General features: G+C 53.3%; 4 protein-coding genes across 7 annotated transcripts in view; 1 reads left to right on the forward strand and 3 right to left on the reverse strand.

Annotated features, from left to right (window-relative positions):
• Window positions 1-970, reverse strand: part of LOC107313979 (olfactory receptor 5V1-like) — a 1264-nt gene extending 294 nt beyond the window's left edge. Inside the window, 1 exon segment of the mRNA XM_032444248.1 lies at window positions 2-970. Coding sequence (XP_032300139.1) covers window positions 2-684 — 683 coding nt within the window. The 5' untranslated portion in view covers window positions 685-970.
• Window positions 971-8675: 7705 nt separating this feature from the next.
• On the reverse strand, window positions 8676-13177 carry NME6 (NME/NM23 nucleoside diphosphate kinase 6). 2 transcript variants are annotated; one of them, XM_032446559.1, is made up of 6 exons: window positions 13046-13177; window positions 12849-12951; window positions 11377-11416; window positions 10833-10993; window positions 10440-10617; window positions 8676-9003 (listed from the first exon to the last, which is right to left on the reverse strand). In XM_032446559.1, the coding sequence occupies exons 1-5, from the start codon at window positions 13133-13135 to the stop codon at window positions 10451-10453; spliced, it is 561 nt and encodes a 186-aa protein (XP_032302450.1). In that variant the 5' UTR covers window positions 13136-13177; the 3' UTR covers window positions 8676-9003; window positions 10440-10450. The 2 variants fall into 2 exon arrangements, with proteins under 2 accessions (XP_032302450.1, XP_015729978.1); XM_015874492.2 differs by having other exon boundaries at window positions 8676-10617.
• A 33-nt stretch (window positions 13178-13210) lies between these two features.
• Window positions 13211-17759, forward strand: LOC107318741 (RAB, member of RAS oncogene family like 2B). Of its 3 annotated transcripts, XM_015873334.2 has the most exons (8): window positions 13211-13385; window positions 13587-13616; window positions 13705-13784; window positions 15127-15206; window positions 16092-16203; window positions 16677-16774; window positions 16996-17079; window positions 17357-17759. In XM_015873334.2, the coding sequence occupies exons 1-8, from the start codon at window positions 13267-13269 to the stop codon at window positions 17435-17437; spliced, it is 684 nt and encodes a 227-aa protein (XP_015728820.1). In that variant the 5' UTR covers window positions 13211-13266; the 3' UTR covers window positions 17438-17759. The 3 variants fall into 3 exon arrangements, with proteins under 3 accessions (XP_015728820.1, XP_032302360.1, XP_032302379.1); XM_032446469.1 differs by lacking the exon at window positions 13587-13616; XM_032446488.1 differs by lacking the exons at window positions 13587-13616; window positions 13705-13784 and having other exon boundaries at window positions 13274-13385.
• A 909-nt stretch (window positions 17760-18668) lies between these two features.
• LOC107318185 (acrosin-like) lies at window positions 18669-20945 on the reverse strand. The gene is made up of 5 exons (XM_015872107.1): window positions 20761-20945; window positions 20489-20686; window positions 19980-20245; window positions 19569-19726; window positions 18669-19173 (listed from the first exon to the last, which is right to left on the reverse strand). The coding sequence occupies exons 1-5, from the start codon at window positions 20856-20858 to the stop codon at window positions 18820-18822; spliced, it is 1074 nt and encodes a 357-aa protein (XP_015727593.1). The 5' UTR covers window positions 20859-20945; the 3' UTR covers window positions 18669-18819.
• Between the last annotated feature and the right edge of the window lie 545 nt (window positions 20946-21490).

The raw sequence follows: 21490 nt of genomic DNA on the forward strand, positions 1-21490 counted from the left end.
GGCCGCGGGCATGGCCAGCACAGCCGCCAGGATGCGTAGGTAGGAGCCGACCACCAGCAGGAAGGGGCCGAAGCCCACAAAGACGCTGGCTACGTGCAGGGCCACCTCAGTGGGCCACGTGTTGCCGCAGGCGGCCCTCAGCAGTGGGGGGGCATCACAGAATAGGTGCTGCAGATGGACGGCCCCGCAGAAGGACAGCCGGGAGGCCAGCACTGTGTGCACCACTGAGTCCAGCACACCCCACAGCCAGCAGCCCACAGCCATGGCCCAACGTGCAGCCCGGCGCATGGCTTGTGCATAGTGCAGGGGGTGCACGATGGCGACGTAGCGGTCGTAGGCCATGACGGCCAGCAGAGAGGACTCAGACCCCGCGCAGCTCATCAGGAAGAAGGTCTGTGCCAGGCAGCCACGGTAGGAGATGGCTGCCCGTGGGCTGAGGCTGTTGGCCAGGACCTTGGGCACGGTCACCGTTGAGTAGCAGATGTCCAAGAAGGAGAGGTGGCTGAGGAAGAAATACATGGGACTGCGGAGATGGGGGTCCAGGAGTACGAGGGAGAGTATTACAGTGTTCCCCAGCAGCGTGACCAGGTATGCGGCCAGGAAAAGGAGGAAGAGGAAGGGCTGGCCTTGGGGAAAGCCCAGCAGCAGGATCTCTGTCACCTGAGTCCAGTTCCCCTCAGCCATGGGGCAGCTGCATTGGTCTACAGGCAGAAAAGAGCACCAGGAAGAGGTGGAGTGGGTGAACAGTGACTACAGAGCATGGGTTTCGCTGCTGGGATGGCTGTGGTCCTACCTCTGCAGTGACTGAGGGCTTCCCATGACGATACTTCGCAGACAGTGCGATTTCACTGTTCAGGGAGGTGCTGTTTGGTGCCGGAGATCCGAGTGCAGGAGTCACACTGAGGAAACCATGGCAGTTTGCATCCAGACTAACTCACAAATCCCGGCTCCTCCTGCCCATCAGACCCACTGTCTCAAACACCCAGCACTTCTCTCTTTCCTTCCCATTTGCACTTCTGGTAATCGCCTCCTTCCCTGCTTCCTGCACAAAGTCACACCCTTCTCGAGATGCTATGGCCACAAGGGCTGCTCTCTGCCAGCTAAAAGGGATTATTATGACTCACTTTGCACCAGCTAAAAGGGATTATTATGACTCTTTTTTTCCATCCTCTCTCTTGCTCTGCCTTTTTGGCTCCTCACGGCAATTTACACCCATAGGACAAGGAGCAACAGCCTCGAAATAGAACATAGGAAGTTCTGTACAGACATAAGAAAGAGCTTCTTTCCATCAGGGTAATGGAGCACTGGCACAGGCTGCACAGAGAGGTGGTGGAGTCTCCTTCTGTGGAGACATTTGAGACCTGTCAGGACATCCAGCTCTGAGACCTGTTATAGGGAACTGCTTCGGCAGAGATTGGACTCAGTGATCTCCTGAGGTCCCTTCCAACCCCTGCAGTTCTGTGATTGCGATGCTCATGGTGTTTCCAGCAGCAGAAGGGAACCATGAGTTCCTCCGCAGGTGGGACTGAGAGGGCTGGAGAGTTTCCCTTGAGGCTCTCCCTGTCCTGAAAAACTGAGGCTGTGCTGGGTGTGGAGGCACAGGGATGCAGTGCAATCATAGGAAGACAGACCCTAATTTTTCACTGTGCTCTGGAGCAATGCAGCAGTCAGTGACATTTAAACCCTTCACCCCCAGACACCCTTTGTACAGAGAAGGGGAAATGTGGTTGGAAAATCTCCCCTCCTCTCAAGGAAGGTGCCTCACTTCACTTCATTGCCCTTCCCATAGCCCTAGCGTTTGGGGTGCATTGTACCACCCTCTGTTCTGCAGGAGGCCAGGCATGCTGTGCTCCCACCCCAGATACCTTGTGCTCCTGCAGGAAGATGCAGCTCTCCCCTTGAAGCTCTGCTGGCCCATTTGCACTCAGGTGAGAAGAGAAGAGCCAGGAATGTGAGAGTGGGATCCCGAGCCCTTGGTGTGGTCAGTCCCTGTCTGATGGTTGGACTGGGGCAGCCGGCAGCACCGCAGGAGGAATTTCTCCCAGTGAGGACTGGTTGGTTTTGCTGGAGGCAGCATCAGCTCCCACAGCCTGCCCAAATGCCTGGGCCACCCTGAGCCCTGGGTGCCAGCACAGGCATGGTCCCCATGCAGCATGCTGGGAAGGACCCTGAGAGAACCCCATGATGAGTGAGAGCCCTATGAGCATCCTGCTGCAATCAGGGCTCTGCCCTCCTTACATCCAAGTCCAGCAGCAAATCTGCAGTGCTGAGTGAGAGGGAAAAACTGTCCCTGCCCCCACATGCTGCCCAGTGTGTCTTACCTGCACCGGGAGGAGTCCTCTGCGCCTGTGAGCAGAGGAGAAGCTTTTAACCCTGCGAGGTCCTGAGGGAGAGGCTGGCAGAGGCAGCACTGCTCCATAGCAAAAGCACAGAGCAGAGATGCATTCCCCCTGTCAGTCCACACAAGTGGGACCTGAGCCTGCCAAACTGAGCCCTCCCGGCACAGTGCTCCCCACGATTCCCTGCTCTGGTCCAGCCCAGTCTGACCTCTCTAGTCCTGTCCTCCCATCCCAGCCCTCAGCAGCTCTCGTGCACCTGGGCTGCAGCTCAGATGACTGTGCACTATGTACCCCATGCCAAGGGAAGGACCAGTTGGGAGGGGTGGGAGCTGATTGAGCTCATGAACTGATAAGCATGGATACTACACTCAGCCTTCACCAAAAAGTGAAGAACCTGCAGTGCTTATGTCCTCCTTCACCACACTGTGGGGTGTCACACCAGACTGTGCAGCAGACGGGCAGCAATTGGCAGGTCTGACCCTGCACACACCTGCAGCATAACACAATGGCACCGGTTGTGCTGGGTTAAAGCACTAATTGTCTTGGGTTAAAGCACTGATTATACTTGATTAAAGGACTGGTTGTGCTGGGTTGAGCCATGGAACAGAGCCCTGTTGCTTCCTGAAGGGCCAGGCAGGAGGGTTATTTGGCCTCATACCAGGTGAGTGCTGCCTGCCCTGAGTTTGAGGTGGCTCCTGCTACAAGCAGCAGTTCTGCATAGCACCATGGAAATGCAAAGTGGGAAATCCAGGACATGGGAAGATGGCAGCAGGGAGGGAATTTGGAGAGGCAAAATTGCTCCTGCAGCAGAAACACACCAGAGCCTGGGTTACCAGGCCCATGGGTGCAAAGAGGTTGAACCTGGGGCTTCATAGGATGTGGTGATATTTGAGGACATGGGAGCTTTATCTACTAAAGATGTGAACTTATTAAGGCTCACCACCAGCAAGCATGCCATGATTGACAATGTGAATATGTGTGGAAATTAATACAGATGATACATTATTATAGACTATAGCAGGAAGCAAATATATATGTTGCAGATATTAAGGGTATTGCATGTATTAACAGTAGCATCAGAGGGAATAGAAAGGCAATTAGAGATGGTAAAATCCAGGTATGGATTGGTTTCATCAGTGCAACAACCTTAGCAATAACACAAAGTTTGAGTTAGTAATGAATATAGTTATGAGTTACAAGCTTACCAGTAGTTTAGCAGCAAACATGACAGTTTGATTTATTGAGACTATACTTAGGGCACCAGACATACTTCTAGATATACTTGCATATATACTTCTGTATTTGCAAAACCACTGGTAGAAGGAAAGAGGTCAAGGTCTCGCTGACCTTAAGGGATCCCATTAAGAAAATTAACCTCCAGAAGTGGGCACAGGAGAGGACCAGAGTGTGCTACAGAGTTGGTCTGCATCATGGAGGTGCTTTATTGCGACCTTTCTGTAGTGTTTCCCTATGGTAGAGCCATAGTGGCCAGTCATAGAACCATAGAATCCTCAAGGCTGGAAAGGACCATCAAGGTCATCCAGTCCAACCGTTCACCTACCACCAATGCCTCCCCACTAAGCCAAGCCCCTGGGTACAACACTTAAGCGTTTCTTGAACACCTCCAGGGACAGCGACTCAACCTCCGTATCTGAAGCCTCAGGAGCGGAGGTGCTGGACAGCGCCATCAGAGGAAGGTGCCAAAAGAACCGATGGAGAAACGCCGAGAAAATTCAGTGTGGCAATGAGTCACTGGTGGAGTGGGGGGAAATGGTGTCAGAGAGCATGGAAAAGAAGAAGGAAAGTGATAATTCTCAGTCCCGACGTTCTGAGAGGGCTTTTAGGGCAAAAGGACTGTGAGAAAAGGACTCTCTCCTGTAGAAATGTTGAATGTTTCCTTGTTACACACTTAAATTCAGTAGCACATCACTCCTGTGTGACCTGTCTGCTGTCCCGGGTTTCTGGATTGAGGTTGCAGCACTCGGAGAAACTGATGTTTGAAACAGGGCTTTGCTGAGAGCTGCACTGGGGTTTGCAGCCACAGGGATGGCCCCGGGTCCCGTGAGCACTCAGCACCTCTGGAAGTTGGACTCTTCAGTGGATGCAGAGCTCTAAATGTCTCTAATTATAAGCACTGTACTTCCAAACCCAAAGGTACCACTGTAGAACTGTAGCCTTCTCCAAGTCATGTTTCCCTGTTTGTTTTGACAGGTATGTTAGATTGGATCTTGGGAACAGTTTCTTCTCCAAAGAGTGGTCAGCACTGCACAGCTGCCCAGGGCAGTGGGGAGTCCCCATTCCAGGGGGTGTTCCAGGGCCCCCGGATGCCCTGAGCCACCAGGGCACACTGCTGCCCTATGTCCGGTTTGGTGCCATTGCTCCCCCTCTCCAGGCACAGGACCTGACATTGTTCTCATTGAAATTCATGGCGTTCCCATTGGTCCACTCCTCCAGCTTGTCCAGGTCCTTACAGAATGAAAACCCTTGAGCATGTACACTGGTCCTCTTGATCTGATGTCACCTGCAGATCTGACATGGGTGCCATCTCCTCTGTGTCACTAATGAATAGACCAAACAGGACAGGGCCCTGGACAGACATCTGTGATGTTTCATTTGTCACTGGCCTCCAGGTTGAGGATGACTGCTCAAACATGACTCTTTGAAACTGGTGATCCAGATGGTGTCACACCGTTGCCTTTGTGATGCTGCTGTTTCTTTGACATACACGAGCTGAACACACTTTTCTTCCCACGTTTTTGAACACCCTCCTACCGGTGAGGCAAGCCCAGCTGCTCAGACCTTTTGTGGCCATGTGTGAATACAGAGCTCAGTAATCTGTTGATGGCATTGTTGGTCCCATTGGCTGCAGTGGGCCCGTGTTGATTTGCTCAGTGGCTTTGGCTGTCCCTGATGCAGTTGTGATGGTGCTGAAGGTGCTCTGCCAGAAGTTAATGTTAGGGCTAGGGTTAGGGTTACAGTTAGGATTAGGGTGATGAGAAGAGGTAACAGATGTGAGCCACAAAGAGAGCCATCCCCACTGGATGCCATGGAAAATCCCTCCAGCACCGCATCCACACCCCACAAGCCATGGACTCTGTTCCTGCAGACACTCAGCACCCAGAATGGCCACAGCCTCAACGACTGCGTTCTGGGCAGGGTCTGGACCAGCGCCTCATTTCCACTTCTTCTCTACAGTTCAATTCTATTGGGTTTTGTAAGAACAGCATTTCACATTTCTCTCACTGCTTTCCTCTGAGAAGGAGTTTCCTTTGAGACATGATTTTGTAGAGGAGTTGCCTGGAGCTCCTTGTTATCTAGGCCAGCCCAGAAGCAAGGATAGGAAAGAACTGGCATTTCCAGCCTGCGCTGCCCAAGGTAGGTCAAACACCTCACACCGCATCCTGGGAAAGCACTAACAAAAAATGGAATGCAGTGAGTCATTTTTCTCTTAAAATGAGAGATTTTTTTGGCTGAAAGAAAAAAGCAGCGCCTCACGCTGCTCTGTAGCAACGAAGGGACTCCATTGGTTGCATCTTCATTCTGTTTAATTCACTGCTGGTACTCATAGCACAGGAAAAAAGGCGGTAATGGTGGATCCAGCTCTAAAACACGCCAAAGCTGACTTGATTTATGTGTTTGTCTTGGGTTAAGAGCAGGCACAATGCATCAGGCCATGCAAAGTGACAGCGACCCCTCAGTGCAGGGTTTGGGGTCCATGTAACACCCACATAGAAGCCCTGTACCAGCCCAAGGACAGCATTCCTTACTGGGCAGCTTCTGCTTAGAGGTGAACAACTGAGGGCTCTCCCACTACCACCGAGCAGCTCCTGCCCACTGTCTGCTTACAGGACACCTGCAGCTCCACCACCGTCACCCCCACCCCATCAGCCCGCTCCATCCTCACACTGCACAGACCCTGTGGGGTTTGCCCAGAGCACCAAGCCCAACATGGGAACTAATTACTGCACTTCAAACGAGATGCTTTAAATAGAAGGTTGAAATTAGAGAGAAAAGTTTTCTTGCTTCAGTTTACCCACTCAGGGCACATCCCCACTGGGCTCCCTCCACAGAGGCATTGCCACAGGGGTGACAGTGCCAGGCAGAAAGCCCAGAGCACCCCAATTTTCTGCGCCATGTGCCTGTGTGACTCTGTTAAATGAGGCACGGAGGGAGCTGTTAGAAGTTTGGTGTATCACTCAGACCAAAACTTTGAGACTGCTTACATCTGCGCCAACCCATTGCATCATAGCACAGAGCAAGAAGGGAAAGTGGAAAACACCTTCCTGTTGTGGTGTTCACACTCTGAGCCAAGGAAAGGGGCACACAAAGCTTCCGGAGTATCAGAAGGTGAAAAAGCTGAACAACTGAACAGTGTGTGAGCAGTCAATATGAAATGCCCCAGTGACAGCAAACTGTGCAAACCAGAATTCAACAGATATCACCAATTCCTTGCCCTGCTTTGAGTCATAACAACGAAACCCCTTCCCAGGCTCAGCCTAATGCTTCTTTAATCCCAGAGTCCCACATTGCAGTTGTTGCAGCAGCAGAATCTGTAACGTTGTGCTAAACCAGCATCCGGAAATTTTGCCTTTATGATGTGAAGCCACAACACCTGGAGCTCAAACAGAGACAGCAAAAATCCTTCTGAAGGAAGGAACAGAATCTGCCAGGAACCACTGGGATTTCTTAGGCAGCGTCTGATTTGAGTGCAAACAAATAAATAAAAGAATAATTCAAGTTCTCCATTTGTTCCATAAGAACAGATTAATGAGGGGCAGGGAACCCAGGAGAGAAAAGAAAGGTGAGAAATTGAATGAGAAGTTGTTTAGAATTAAAACCATTTGAAGTTACAAAACCAACGGTGACTCATCATCAGAGGACCAAACGGCACCAGATGGTGCACAAAACAGATGCTGATGCCACTACAGAAGCAGCAAAAAAGCATATTCTGCTCTCTTCCAAGCAAGGGAAAAAAGACTTTCAGCAGAGTACCCAAAATAGAGAACATCTGCTGCCAGCCCAAACGCAAAGGCTTCCTTATGTTAATAAAAGACGTTTGACGTGACCTCTCGCATCAAACACCAGTTACTGCAGGATTAGATCTCCTGACAAATTTTAGAACATCTTTTGTTTTCCAGAACAAACACCTTGATTGGGGAAATGGGACTGAGCACCGAGGACATACAGTCATAGAATCATCATAGAATGGCCCGGGTTGGAAGGGACCTTCAGGATCATGGAGCTCCAACCCCCCACCACAGGCAGGGCCACCAACCTCCACATTGATACCAGCCCAGGCTGCCCAGGGCCCCATCCAACCTGGCCTTCAACACCTCCAGGGATGGACGGGGCATCCACAGCCTCTCTGGGCAGCTGGTCCAGCACCTCCCCACTCTCACAGTAAAGAACTTCCCTCCAACATCCAACCTCAATCTTCCCTCCTTCAACTCCAAACCATTTCCCCTTTTCCTGCCATTGTCTGCTCTTTAAATGAGCTGACTCCCCTCCTGTCTGTAGGCTCCTTCAGGTCCTGGCAGGCTGCACTGAGCTCACCCCGCAGCCTTCTCTTCTCCATGCTGAACAAGCCCAGCTCCCTCAGCCTGTCTTTGTAGGGAGGTGCTGCAGCCTCTGAGCATCTTTGTGGCCTCCTCTGGACCCTCTCCAACAGCTCCCTGTCTTTCATGTACTGGGGGCCCCACACCTGGACGCAGTGCTGCAGATGGGGCCTCACAAGGGCAGAGCAGAGAGGGACAATCCCCTCCCTGTCCCTGCTGGCCACCCCTCTGCTGATGGAGCCCAGGATCCCATTTGCTTTCTGAGCTGCAGGAGCACACTGCTGCCTCATGTTCTGTTTTCATCCACCAGGACCCCCAGGTCCTTCTCTGCGGGGCTTCTCTTAAGGACTGCTCCTCCCAGTCTGTAGAAATGCCTGGGATTCCTCCAGCCCAAGTGCAAAACCTTGCACTTTGCTGTGTTGAACCTCATTAGGTTCACCCAGGCCCACCTTTCAAGTCTGTTGAGAACCCTCTGAATGGTATCCCTTCCTTCCACTCCATCAACTGCACCACTCAGCTTGGTGTCATTGGCAAACAGCTGAGGGTGCACTTGATTCCATCACTGATGTCATTGAGGAAGATGTTGAAGAGCACCAGTCCCAGGACAGACCCCTGGGGACACCACTCGTCACCAGCCTCCACCTGGACAAAGAACCACTGATCACCACCCTCTGTCTGCAGCCTTTCCACCAATACCATTTCCATGTTAGCACTAACTTGACAGCTACCCAAGCAATGCCAACCAGGATCTGTAACAGTATGTGAAAACATGACACTGGGATGGAGGATCAGTACTTGAAATTCAAGGTTTTGTTTCAGGGATTACAAAAAATAAACATTTCAGATGAAGAAAGAGATAGGAGTTACTATGTCATGACATCCCTGATTAACATCATAAAAGAAAGCAGCGTAAAGAAGGAAAGTGGAGAAAAATAGTAAAGATCAGCAGTTACCAGAACAAGCACACAATATCAGTCATTAATGACAGCAAGAATTCGGGTCCAGATAAGTTCATGTCATGAACAGATCCACCTTTGGGTATTGCTGGTGAAAATAAAAGCAGCAAGGCAGAAATGCAGCCATATTCAGCAGACTCTTTTGATCTGTACCTGAAACAAAATAATGGCTGCGTTTAATCTCCTATAATAGCAAGGAAAGAACAAGAGCATTAGTGCACTGAACCAAGGAAGCTGGACAGCAGCACTTTGACAACTTACATTTTCTCAAACACGTCTGTCTTAAACTAACCAAAGAGCAACTTGTCTGTGATCCACAGAACAGCTCGCTAATTAACATGGGACTCAATCAACCGAGCTTCAGTATCACTGACACTCGTGCTTAACATCAGAAGGGAGTGTCAGGCAAAGACTCGTTCTAAGTACATTCCCAGGGTCCCTTCCCTGATTCAGTGCATTAGGAATTACATGAAATAAAGCTCTCTCAGCACCTTGATTAAAAAAGAAATCATCAGTATTGGAAAAAACTATTAAGGGACAGTTTAAATGAATTATTGGATTAAAAACCCACACACGAGCAGATCTTGAAATGTCAGGAGAACATAAGTGAGCACAGAACTTTGCACAGTAACTCAAACCCAAGGCCTCGTGCCCCACCATGCAGCAACCTACCAATGATCTGGACAGCTAAAACACTTGGAACACAGCTGTACAAAGGAGGTGGAACTGTGCTTTGGCTCACAGCAAACCCAGAAACAATTCAGCCTCTGAGCCACCACTGGGTATTTTCTTATGAGGCTGAATGTAAAGAGCACCAGACAGAGCTCCTGTGGTGTCTGTGTACCTGCACTGAATTACACATTTTTTGTCTTTATTACACACTCACAATATTCGTAGCTTTTACAGCCACTATCAGGTTCCATCAGAGCCACCAACCAAAGCAAAACACATAGGATCCTTCACAGGCACTGGGCTGCTTCACACCTTTCTGCAATCACTTCTAGAAGATCTGTCATAGGGTTGTCAGTCCAGACTAAAAGGAACTGCTTCCCTACTGAGAAAAAGTTCCACCTGTGCCCTCCACCAGATGCTTAATATAAGAATTAGGATGAGTTTGAAGGCCACCTTTCATCTCAGCTTGGATCCAGGAAAGCAGTAACAGAAGAGTCACTATTGCACCGCTCACCAGTGCATTTTTTCCATATTCATCCCATTAACTCCTTCCTTCATAAGAGGGAACAGAGCAGGCAGTAAGAATCTGGGCCTATTATCAGCAAAGCCTGTCATCCCCCAGCTGCCAAGTCCTTGGAGGAATTCACCTGCACTGCTCGTACACAAATAAGCAGATGAGGGCTGGGGAAGCGCACGGCTTTATCTCTGCATTGACTTTGAGTACCGCTACTGGAGAAGTTGTTTTAGGAGTGTCCCAGCACCTGAACGCTGCACAAACAGTCCCAAGCAGCCCAGCACAGTGCTCATCTGTTTTTCCTTTCCCCACAGTCCTTAAGACACGTCATGATTCTGTGTCTTGTTATGAGGCCGAACCAAACAGTGTGGCTGGCAGCTGTGTCCAGCTCAGCAGACCATACCCCCAGGTAACTCATGTCAAATCTGTTTCTTCATCCCTGATCACACAGTGAACACGCTTCTCTGCATTGTAATACATTTGCCCACAGCGCAGACGTGGCTCCTCCTGCTGGTACCAGAGCTGTTCATTGAACTCTGGGAAGAAGAAGGCAATTTCTCTGCTGGCTGATGCTGGAGAGTCTGTAAAGTAGAGAGGAAAGAGGTGAGAGGTTAATCTTGCACCTAAAACACGTACTACTTCAAAAGGAAGGGCAGAAGGTGAGGCAGTAAAGTGCCAGGCCTGGCTGCATGTGGAGTCTGCAGAGTCTGAACAGAAAGCAAAGGCAGACAAAATAGCATTGATCAGCTCTCAACAAGTTCCAGCTCCTGCCCAATGGTCAGGCAAGAAGGCCTACCTGAACCATGGGTGGTATTCCTGGTGTCAGTGAGGCCATAAGCTCCTCGGATGGAGTCTGGGACACAGTATCGAGCTCGGAACACTTTGGTGGGTCCCATCAGTGACCTCCAGAGGGAGATGGCATTCTCATGGGCCAAGATATAAGCCCACATGGGGCCACTGAAAAAAGGACCAGGAAAGAGCAGAAGTAGGTGAGGTTATAACAGGGTACAGCTTCTTCATTCTTACACGTATGACAAGCTCACAGTAGGCAGTGACAGCTTGAGTACAAAGCATCTGCATGACCTCCATCTAGGTGAAGGCACCCACAATACGCTGGGACGCCATCCCACCGAGTCCTCTGCTGTCACACCGGAGTTGTTCCATGACAAATGCCCACCCTTCAGTCCAAAGCCTTCACCCTCAGCACATCACAAGCACACGCTCCCAACGAGATGCATCCCACGCTGAGGTGGAGCCCTCCAGATGTGGGTGTGTTGCTCAGGGTTCACCCCATTCCCTCTCTGCACCCTGCTCTGTCCGCCATGTGGCACAGCAGGTACCTGGCCATGAACTCCACCAGTCGCTGGTAGAAGAATCGTCCTGTGGGAGAGAAACAACCTTGAGTCACAGCACCCACCCCGTGCTCCCTGCCCACCCCTGGGAAAAGCAGCCTTTGAGGAATCGCACAATGGTTTGTGTCAGAAGGGACTTTCACACAAACCCACAGTGGTTTGGGTTGGAAGGGCCCCTCCAAGGCCATCTGTTCCCACTCCCTCTGATAAGCAGGGACCCCCACAGCTTCATCAATGCTCAGAGCTCCTGACTGAGGGTGTCTACAGGGCCAGGGCAGCAGGACTTTGCATCGTGTTCATTGCAGGAGAGTTGGACTAGATGACCTTTAAGGGTCCCTTCCAACTCAAACAGTTACGTGGATCATATTCATGTGGATAACTTCACTGGGTAACCTGTGCAGCGCCTCACCACCCTCAGCATGAAGACTACTTACATCCAACTCAGTCTCCCTTTGTCAGCTAGAAACCATCTCCCCCTGTCCAATCACACAGACCCCACTGAAGCGTCCATTCCCTCCTTTCACAGCCCCTTTAGATACAGACGGCTGCTCTCAGCTGGCCCTGCAGCCTTCCTTCCTCCCCCTGCACACTGCAGCTCTCAGCCTGTCCTTGCAGGAGAGCTGCAAGGAAAGCAAATGGGATCCTGGGCTCCATCAGGAGAGGGGTGGTCAGCAGGGATAGGGAAGTGATTGTCCCTCTCTACTCGGCTCTTGTGAGGCCCCATCTGTTGTACCGTGTCCAGGTGTGGAGCCCTCAGTACAAGAAAGACATGGAGATTTTGGAAAGGGTCCAGAGGAGGGACAGGAAGATGATCAGGGGGCTGGAGCACCTCCCCTATGAGGACAGGCTGAGGGAGTTGGGTTTGTTCAGCCTGGAGAAGAGAAGGTTGCGGGGTGACCTCATTGCAGCCTTTCAATACCTGAAGGGAACTTACACCCAGGAGGGGAGTAAACTCTTCAAAAGGGCTGATAATAGCAGGACACAGGGAAATGGTTTTAAGTTAAAAGAGGGAAGATTTAGGTTGGATGTTAGGGGGAAGTTCTTCACTAGGAGAGTGGTCAGGCCCTGGAACAGGCTGCCCAGGGAGGTTGTGGATGCCCCGTCCTTGGAGGTGTTCAAGGCCAGGTTGGACGGGGCCATGGGCAACCTGATCTATGGGGTCTCTATGGGGATCTATGGGGTCTCTATGGGGTCTATGGGGTCTCTATGGGGTCTCCTGGGCAACCTGATCTAGTAACTGTGTATGTTTGGTGGCCCTGCCAGGCAGGGGGTTGGAACTACATGATCCTTGAGGTCCCTTCCAACCCGGCTCATTCTGTGATTGATTCTGTGCTCCATCCCGTGCACACACTCCCCCAGCTCCCTCCCCGTCCTGCTGCTCTCGGTGCCCCACGTTACAGCCGCTCTCAGTGCGTTGGGTGCCGCCCCCACCTTTATCCCGCGGCCTTTTCCCTCCGTACCCTCGTGCTCCCGGTAGAAGCGGCGGCTCCGCTCCGGGCCGCAGCGCAGCTCCTTGTTGCGGACGATGAGGAGCCCGTTGCTGACGATGGTTTCGTGCACGGCCTGTGGGCAGAGGCGCGGGGCTGGGCGGGGGGCGCACGTGGCCGGGCCGGCCCGAGGGCAGCGGGCGGGGCGGGGCGGTTCGACGTGGCCTCACCTCCAGCACCAGCGGGTGGGACGCGGCGTCCGGCTTCAGCAGCGCCAGCGTCAGCTGCAGGGGCCGCTTGGAGCACAGCGCGGCCGCCATGGCGCCCTCCTCCACAGCGCCGTCGCGCTGGTGATGACGTCAACGGAGTGCGACGGCGCTCTGTGATGACGTCAACAGAGTGCGACGGCGCCGGGCGCGTCGCGTAGCAGCGGGGACGCAGCGCTGGAGCGATGGCGGAGGCGGCGGAGCTGACCCGGGACGAGGCCGCGGTCGAGGCCCCGGATGAGGCCGGCGGGGAGGAGGCCGTGAAGATCATCTGCCTGGGAGACAGCGCCGTGGGAAAATCCAAGTGCGTGGCCGCGCGGGACCCCCGGGTCCGGTCCGGTTCGGTTCGGTTCTGTCCGGATCGGTTCGTTTCGGTCCGGTCCGCTTCGGTCCGGTTCTTTTCGGTCCGGTTCGGTTCTGTCCGGTTCGGTTCGTTCCGATCCGGTCCGGTTCGGTTCGGCCCGGTCCGGTCCCGGGGCTCCTGACGGCCGCCGTGTCCCCTCAGGCTGCTGGAGCGGTTCCTGCTGGACGGGTTGTATCCTCGCGGTTCCGGTGTCGGGCGGGCGGCGGCGGGGCCTGTTCCTCACTCGGCTCCTTAACGCGGCTCCTTATCGCGGGCGCAGCCGCCCCCAGCAGCTGTCCACATTCGCCCTGACGTTGTACCGGCACCGAGCGCGGGTGGACGGGAGGGACGTGACCGTGGGTAAGTGCGGGCACCGGGCCGGGACGTGGCGGAACGTGGCGGAGCTGGGACACAAAGCGGGACTGCCCGGCTGTGTGGGCAGCGCAATGGAGCAATGAGGAGCAGCAGCACAGAGCCGGGATGGTTCCACAGCCGGGCTGTGCCCACACCAAAACAACAGGGGGAGAAACGAGGTGAGAAGAGGCTGATGGGCTGAGGTAAGGACGGGCAGCTCAATCACTGCTTCCTGTTGTTGGCAACCAGCCTGGGAGAAGAAATGAGGATGGAATGATTCGCTTGTGAGGGCAGTGAGATGAAGGAGCAGGTTGCACAGTGCGTCACAGAATCAATCACAGAATGAGCCGGGTTGGAAGGGACCTCAAGGATCATGAAGATCCAACCCCCTGCCTGGCAGGGCCACCAAACATACACAGTTACTAGATCAGGTTGCCCAGGAGACCCCATAGATCCCCATAGAGACCCCATAGACCCCATAGATCACTATAGAGACCCCATAAACCCCATAGATCCCCATTGAGACCCCATAGATCAGGTTGCCCAGGGCCCCGTCCAGCCTGGCCTTGAACACCTCCAAGGACGGGGCATCCACAACCTCCCTGTGCAGCCTGTTCCAGGACCTCACCACTCTCCTAGTGAAGAACTTCCCCCTAACATCCAACCTAAATCTTCCCTCTTTCAACTTAAAACCATTTCCCCATGTCCTGCTATTGTCAGCCCTTTTGAAGAGTTTACTCCCCTCCTGGGTGTAAGTTCCCTTCAGGTATTGAAAGGCTGCAGTGAGGTCACCCCGCAACCTTCTCTTCTCCAGGCTGAATGAGTCTGTGGATTCCCCCTCCCTGGGAGCATTGGAGGCTGGGCTGGGTGCAGCTGTGAGCAACCTGGGCTGCTGGAGTTGTCCCTGCCTCCAGCAGAGCATTGGAGCCATGGTCTGATCCCTTCCAACCCAAACCCTTCTGTGATTCTATGAAGAGAATCTGAAGGGAACCAGAGGCACCAAATCTCATCCTTTGGCTTCTTCCTCCTGTCACCAACAGCGCAGCTCAATGCGGGGTGTGGGCATCCCGTGATGATTTGTCTCTGCAGCTCCTTCAGCCTCACTCTGTTCCCTGTGTGCAGCAGCTCCCATGGGATGCTGTCTGTCCTCCCCAGCCTGGTCCTGCTTTTGTGTTAACTCTTGGCCCTGGAATGTTTCAAATCAGTGAGATGAAACCTGATTTGTGACTTGAATTCAATGAGTTGGGCTTTGCATCCTGGGTTAAAGCTGTGAGAAAAAACAGAAGTTGAGACGTTGTGTCATCTTAAATCTGCTGTTTCTTTGATTTTTTATTTTATTATCTTACAGATTTCTGGGACACAGCTGGACAAGAGAGGTTCCAGAGCATGCATGCGTCCTATTACCACAAAGCTCACGCTTGTATCATGGTAAGGGTGATGTCCCAGGTTGCCCAAGGAGGCTGTGGATGCCCCATCCCTGCAGGCATTCAAGGCCAGGCTGGATGTGGCTCTGGGCAGCCTGGGCTGCTGGTTGGTGTCCCTGCACACAGCAGGGGGTTGGAACTGGATGAGCATTGGGGTCCTTTGCAGCCCAGGCCATTTGATGGTTCTGTGATCTGGTGGGATTTGGGCTGACCAGTCCCTGCCGACGTCTGCCCTGGATGTTATTTTTACAGTTACACTGTACTATTTTTTTTAATCTCAGGGCCCCATCCAACCTGGCCTTCAACACCTCCAGGGATGGACGGGGCATCTCTGGGCAGCTGTTCCAGCACCTCCCCACTCTCACAGTGAAGAACTTCCCCCTGACATCCAACCTCAATCCTCCCTCCTTATTTCCTTGTGCTTTGAGCTTCCTATTTTTATAGCTCGAATGAGTGTTGTTTCCTGACTCCTAATCCGCTCAGTCTCTTGGTCTGTGGTGTTGCTCTCACTTTTCACTGTATCTTTGCTGCTTGTATCTTTATCAGCCAACTCCACTGACACTTTAATGTAGTTGTTATAATGGAGAATCCTCACATCTGACCCTACTGACAGCAGAACAGATCTTTCCCATTGCTTCTTCACCATTGTGGGTGCTAAGAATGTAAAGGCAAACAAGGGACTGTTGCCTGCATCATGCAAAGATAAATCCTGGCTGCGTTTCTCAGGGTTTGCTGGATATTCTGCCTTTTCTCTGTCACGCTTTCTAACAAAGAGCAGTTTCCCATGCCATCCTTCTGGGGGAGTTCTGGGTTCTGTCCATGTGTTCGGTGCAGTGGGTTATCAGCCGCTGTCCTGTTGCACCTGTGATAACTGCTTCTCTTTTGGAAGGTGTTTGATGTGCAGCGGAAAGTCACCTACAGGAACCTGAACAACTGGTATAAGGAGCTGAGGGAATTTCGCCCGGAGATCCCTTGCATTGTAGTAGCCAATAAAATTGATGGTATGTCTTCATCTTGAAGCTCCTCGGGATTGTGATGTTGTTCTCTTCTTACCTGGCTGTGAAGGGATGTTGTGCTTCTGTTGGGTCCAAGTACATCCTGGAGTTTTAGTCCCTCAGGGCTCTATGTTACCAAATAAATAGCCAGGTTTAGGGAAGTTCATTTGGTTCAGTGGTAGAGCTTAGGGCAAGATCCATCCCACTCATATGAACCTTTCCTCCAGGCTGCATCAAGCATCACAAATAAAGCAACAAGAGCCCATTCCTGTCTGTATCTTCTTGCCAGCTGTGTGCTGATGCCGTAGCTTTTAAAACCCTCTCACTTTTGTGGAGGGCCCACATGCTTTGTACTGCAAAGGGGGGACCTTGATCGCTGCTTTAGGTTCTGGTCCGCATCTGTTCCACCATCCCTGCATTTGTTGCCATTCTTTCTATACCGGTGCTTTACTATTTCTCCATTTCTTTTTTCCCCTCAGCGGATATGAAGATGACCCAGAAAAGCTTCAATTTCGCCCGGAAGCTCAGTTTGCCCTTTTATTTTGTGTCTGCTGCAGATGGCACCAACGTAGTGAAGGTAAATCACAGCTGTACAGTCCAGGGATGTGGAGACTGCTATGAGCACGGGGTGGGAAATGGGGTAGTGCCTCCCTCTGCCTCTCTACCTACAGCCCCACTGACTGTAAGTAGTTGTAGAGTTGAGGGTTTTTTTTCCCTGTGGGGTGTGGGAATGGATTTCGTATATTAAAGAATCCCATCATTCTTTGCTTTGAGTGACAAAGTGTTCTTCCTCGTCAGGTCTTCAATGACGCCATCAAGCTGGCACTTACTTACAAACAGAATTCGGGAGATTTCATGGATGAGGTCATGCAAGAACTGGAGGTAAGAAAGGAAGGGGAGGAGTGCAGGGAGTGGAGCGTGAGGTGGTTAACAGCTCAACCCCTTGGGGAAAGCCTGTACTGGAGGGTGAAAACTTCACAGGAACTGAAAGATTTGCCTTATGCTGACAGCACAGGGTTTGTGTGCCGCTCATATCTAGGTGGGCAGGGGGAAGGTGGTGACCATCTGAAGAGCTTGTGCTGCTTTAGCCTGAGCTTGAAAGAACCGTAGCAGTGTAGTGTCATGCTCTTCAGCATTTTCTTGTCCTACTTCTTTGCAGAGCTTTGACCTGGAGAAGAAGAGTGAGAATTTGTCAGATCAAGACGAGAGCTGCCCTGAAGAAAAGCCCCCATCCTCCTAAGGGCAGCACTTGGGCTCCATCTTTTCTCTCTGCTCCAGTTGTCAGGGGCTGCTCAGAGCTCAGCTCCGCAGAGGAAATCGATTTCTCTCGTGCCCTGAGATCTCTGGTGATGGGGAGACTGGGCGCGATGTCCCTTGGCTGGGCCCTGACTCCCTGACCGTCATAGTCGAGGCAGCAGTGGGAGGATCCATGTGCTGCTTCAAGACAAAGCTTGCTGGGAGAGCTGAGCCACTCCTGTACCTGCAGGGAAGGGTCCTGCCCAGAGACTTTAGTGGTACCTGCTGGAGAAAACAATTATTAAAGACTTTTTTTTTTAAAGGTTTGAGTTTGGGTTCTTTTTGCAGTGTTGTTATGAGGCAGTTCAGCTGCTGCACAGTGCAAGCCCAACCACCAGCCCTCCCTTTCACAGCCCAGCTGGTGCTGCCTCTGTGCACCCCTGTAAGTTCCTTTGCACCCCCTCATATAGTTCCTTTCAGTTTCCCATCTCCATTCTGCTGTGGGGCAGACAGACCCAGTGGGCTTACAGGCATAGGGAGATTGTCCTTGTAGGCCCACAGGAGCTTAATGACGTGTTCTCCCAACCCAGGCTGATGGATGTGGCTGCTGCTGTTCCCACGTGGTGACGTGCTGTGTGTTCCAGGTGCAGACAAACACACCACGACACTGATGTGGACGGCAAAACACATTAACACGGATAGAGCGATGTCCTTGCATAGAGGTGACCATGAATGCCTCTCCAGCTACCGGGACTGGTGCTCAGCAGTGCCAAATATATGCAGCTTTACTCTCTAGATTTGCAGAGCAAGCCCACAGATCCTTCAAATAACAGCCCAGGAATTGCATCCATGCGATGCCTTTGGCTGGATTCAGGCTCCTTGCACACTCAGTGGGGCAGCCATTGGTTCTGTCCAGATTTGGTCTCCTGCCGTTTGAGCTGACCCAGCATTAAGTTGGCTGGTGCATTACATGAAACCCCCACACACACCCACGGTGCACCAGAGTCTGGCTCTTGAGAGACACTTGGTGTCACCAGCTGCTGTCCCTGAGGCTTCTGGTCACCTACAAGCTCTGGACCCTTGTCCCATTGTGTCCTCCCTGAGCAGGCACTGTTTCAGCCCTCATGGGCTGCTCTCTCCCTTTTGTGGCCTGCAGTCTGCATGCAGACTCGTTTGGCAGTGCTGGGTATGGAAGCCTTTGGCACAAGAGATTGAAATGAGCAGAGACACGGGTGGCTGTGAAAATAAGCTTTATTTGTCCAACTGGGTCAACTGTGTGTGCAGTCAGAGGAGGGTGGATGGGGCAGAGCAGAACTTTGGCACTGGGGCTGCCATTGGGCATTACCCCAAAGAAAAGGGTCGTGGTGCGTCGCAGCCTGCTGGGGGTCATGCAGCTAATCGAGCTTTCTTTCCTCCTAAACTCTGCAGGAGCTCCTGGAGCATATTAAAGAAATCCAGGAGTTTTTGGCGTGGAAATGGGCACGGTCTAAATGGGGTCGAGTACGTTGGTTTGGGCCTCTGATAGGAGGTAGTGACGTAGGCTGAATATGGTGTTGAAGTGGGCGCTTCTGCTGGAAGCAATCCCATCTGTACCAGGATCCAGTTGCGGTAGTACTGAGTGGAGGCATAGACTCCAGGCTGCTGTGCTCTCCCACAGCCTTTCCCCCAGCTGGTCACACCAATGAGCCAGAAGTAGTCAGCAGTTTTATCTTTGCACATGAGAGGACCACCGCTGTCGCCCTGCAGTAGAGGAGAGAAGCCCAGTGTTACTGTGTGGCCGCATAGCAGCAGAGCTGGCTGCCATCTCACAGCACTGCCTAGAGCTACACTCCCTGCACAGAAAAGCTCTGCTTTGGTGCCAGAGCCTAAAAAGGCTTCTGGAAGGGGCTCGTGGGCCTGGCGGGTAGCTTTCCCTCCCTCAACTCTGTGCAGTGATCCAGGATGGGGAGAGGGATGTTCCAGGACTTGGTCCAGACCTACATGGCAGCAGGGGGGCTCTCTGGGCAGAGTCCCAGGCATGTGGGGCCTGGGTGAGGGGCTCAGATGGGAAGCGGAGGTGAGCCCTGCTGGACACCCGGCATTGGAAGGGTGTCTTGCAGGCAGAGCACAGCGCTGTGTTGGGGTGCAGCTCCTACCTGGCAGGTGTCGATGCCGCCCTGCGGGTACCCAGCACAGATGTTGTGGCTGTGTATGGCCCCGGCGTACCAGTGGCTGCTGTTGCAGATGTTGAGGTCAATGAGATGGACTCTGGCCTCCTGCAGGACACGGTACGGTTCGACATATTCCTGTAGAGCTGTGAGCAGAGAGCACAATTGGCACCATCAGCTCCTTGCTGGTCATCCTGCTTGTGTGTGAACCCCTTTCCCTACAGCTTGGCTTTGTGTCTCGACTCGCACAGATGTTTCCCTGCTTTGGGAATTGGATCCTCTTTATGGATACACCCCCATAGTGTCACTGGCTTTCACTGCAGCCATCAGGGATGCCCGACCCATCTCAGCAGCGCGCCAAGCTTTAACTGGGGCCACCCGTGCGCTGTGGGCACTCACATCTCATTCCCATGTGTCCCCAGCCGGCGACGTAGCAGTCTGTGAGCTCTGACACTCGCACCGAGTTGTCGGGCACGCAGGCCAGCTCGATGTAGTAGCTGCATTGGACGGGCTGGTCCAGCTCGAGCAGCGCGATGTCGTTGGCCATGCTGTCCCTGTGGTAGTACTCGTGTGGGATGATGCGCACCACGCTGCGTACAACAGCTTCGGGGCCCAGCTGCTTCAAATTGTGGCCCCCGATCACCACGTGCCACGGCGTGTTGGGGCTGGAAGGAGAGAGGAGAAAGGGGTCAGAAGGAACGTGGTGACATCCTGCAGCAAGCCAGCAGTTCCTGGCTATCTCTGCTATGCAGGAGGGAGGAAAGCAGTCCTACAAGGGCTGTGACATCCCAGGTTTGCCTTGGGCACGAAGGCTGCTGAGCTTGGGGCTGCTGGAAGCTGTGGCTCACACCACCAACGGTGCCACAGGAGGGCACCCAGCAGTGCCCAGGGAAGGGGATGGCCCTTACCTCGCATGGTCGAAGCAGTGCGCCGCCGTGAGGACCCACTGCGGGGTGATGAGGGACCCTCCGCAGATGTGCCCCGTGCCCACGTACCACGTACTTTGGAGGCTGACAATCCACGGCCAGGCCCCCGGTGAGGCGTCCGTGCCCCCCACCACTCGCGATGCCCCGTACTGATAAGCCATGGGCCGCGTCCCGCAGGTGCTGCAACCAGAAACGCGGCCGTTTTACACCCGAACCGCCGTCCGTCCCCTCGGGGCAGCCCCGGGGCCACTCACTTGCAGGCTCCGGTGTAACCGTGTCCGGGCCGGCAGGCGGCCAGCAGCACCACGAGCGGCAGCAGCGGCACCATCGCTCCCGGAGGCGCGACCATCATCGCACGGCAGCCCAGCACCACCGGATTCGTCGCCACCGACGCGGCCGTTGCCCGCAGCGTGAGCCCGTTGCCCGCGGCGCTGATGTCACAGCACCGTCGGTTCCGAGGGCTGTGCCACCCGAGGGGCTGCCCGGGGGGGGGGGCCGGGTGAGGACCCCCAGCTGCTCCCCACCCGTATGGCTTGTACACATGGATGCAGAGTCACACAGCTGGGCAGGAAACCCGGCGTTGTGAATGACGGCAGCACAAATTTCAGCCTCTGTCCCGCTGCTCTCAGGGCCCTCGAGGCATCTCACGCATCAGAACCGGGTCTCAAACAAACCTTACTGTGGTTTTGGACACTGACCTGAAGTTGGTGCCCAAATCTGCTTAGAGTGCACAGAACAACTCAGGGCAGTTTGATTCCGTGGGTACCCAGCTGCCCCCTTAGCCGTGTTCTCCAGGAGGTTAAAGGGGGGTGGTGGGACAGATGAGCAGCTCCACGTGTGTCTGATGGAAGGATGTGCATCCTTATGGAGATCCTTATGGAGACAGGAATGGAGCAGGGCCAGTAGGACCGAGGAACTCAGTCACAGCCCCAAAGCACACGATGCCCTCAGCCAACAGCACCTGGAACACCAAATCTGGGCTCC

The sequence above is a fragment of the Coturnix japonica genome, chromosome 1 (assembly GCF_001577835.2).
Source record: "Coturnix japonica isolate 7356 chromosome 1, Coturnix japonica 2.1, whole genome shotgun sequence".
Lineage (NCBI taxonomy): Eukaryota > Metazoa > Chordata > Aves > Galliformes > Phasianidae > Coturnix > Coturnix japonica.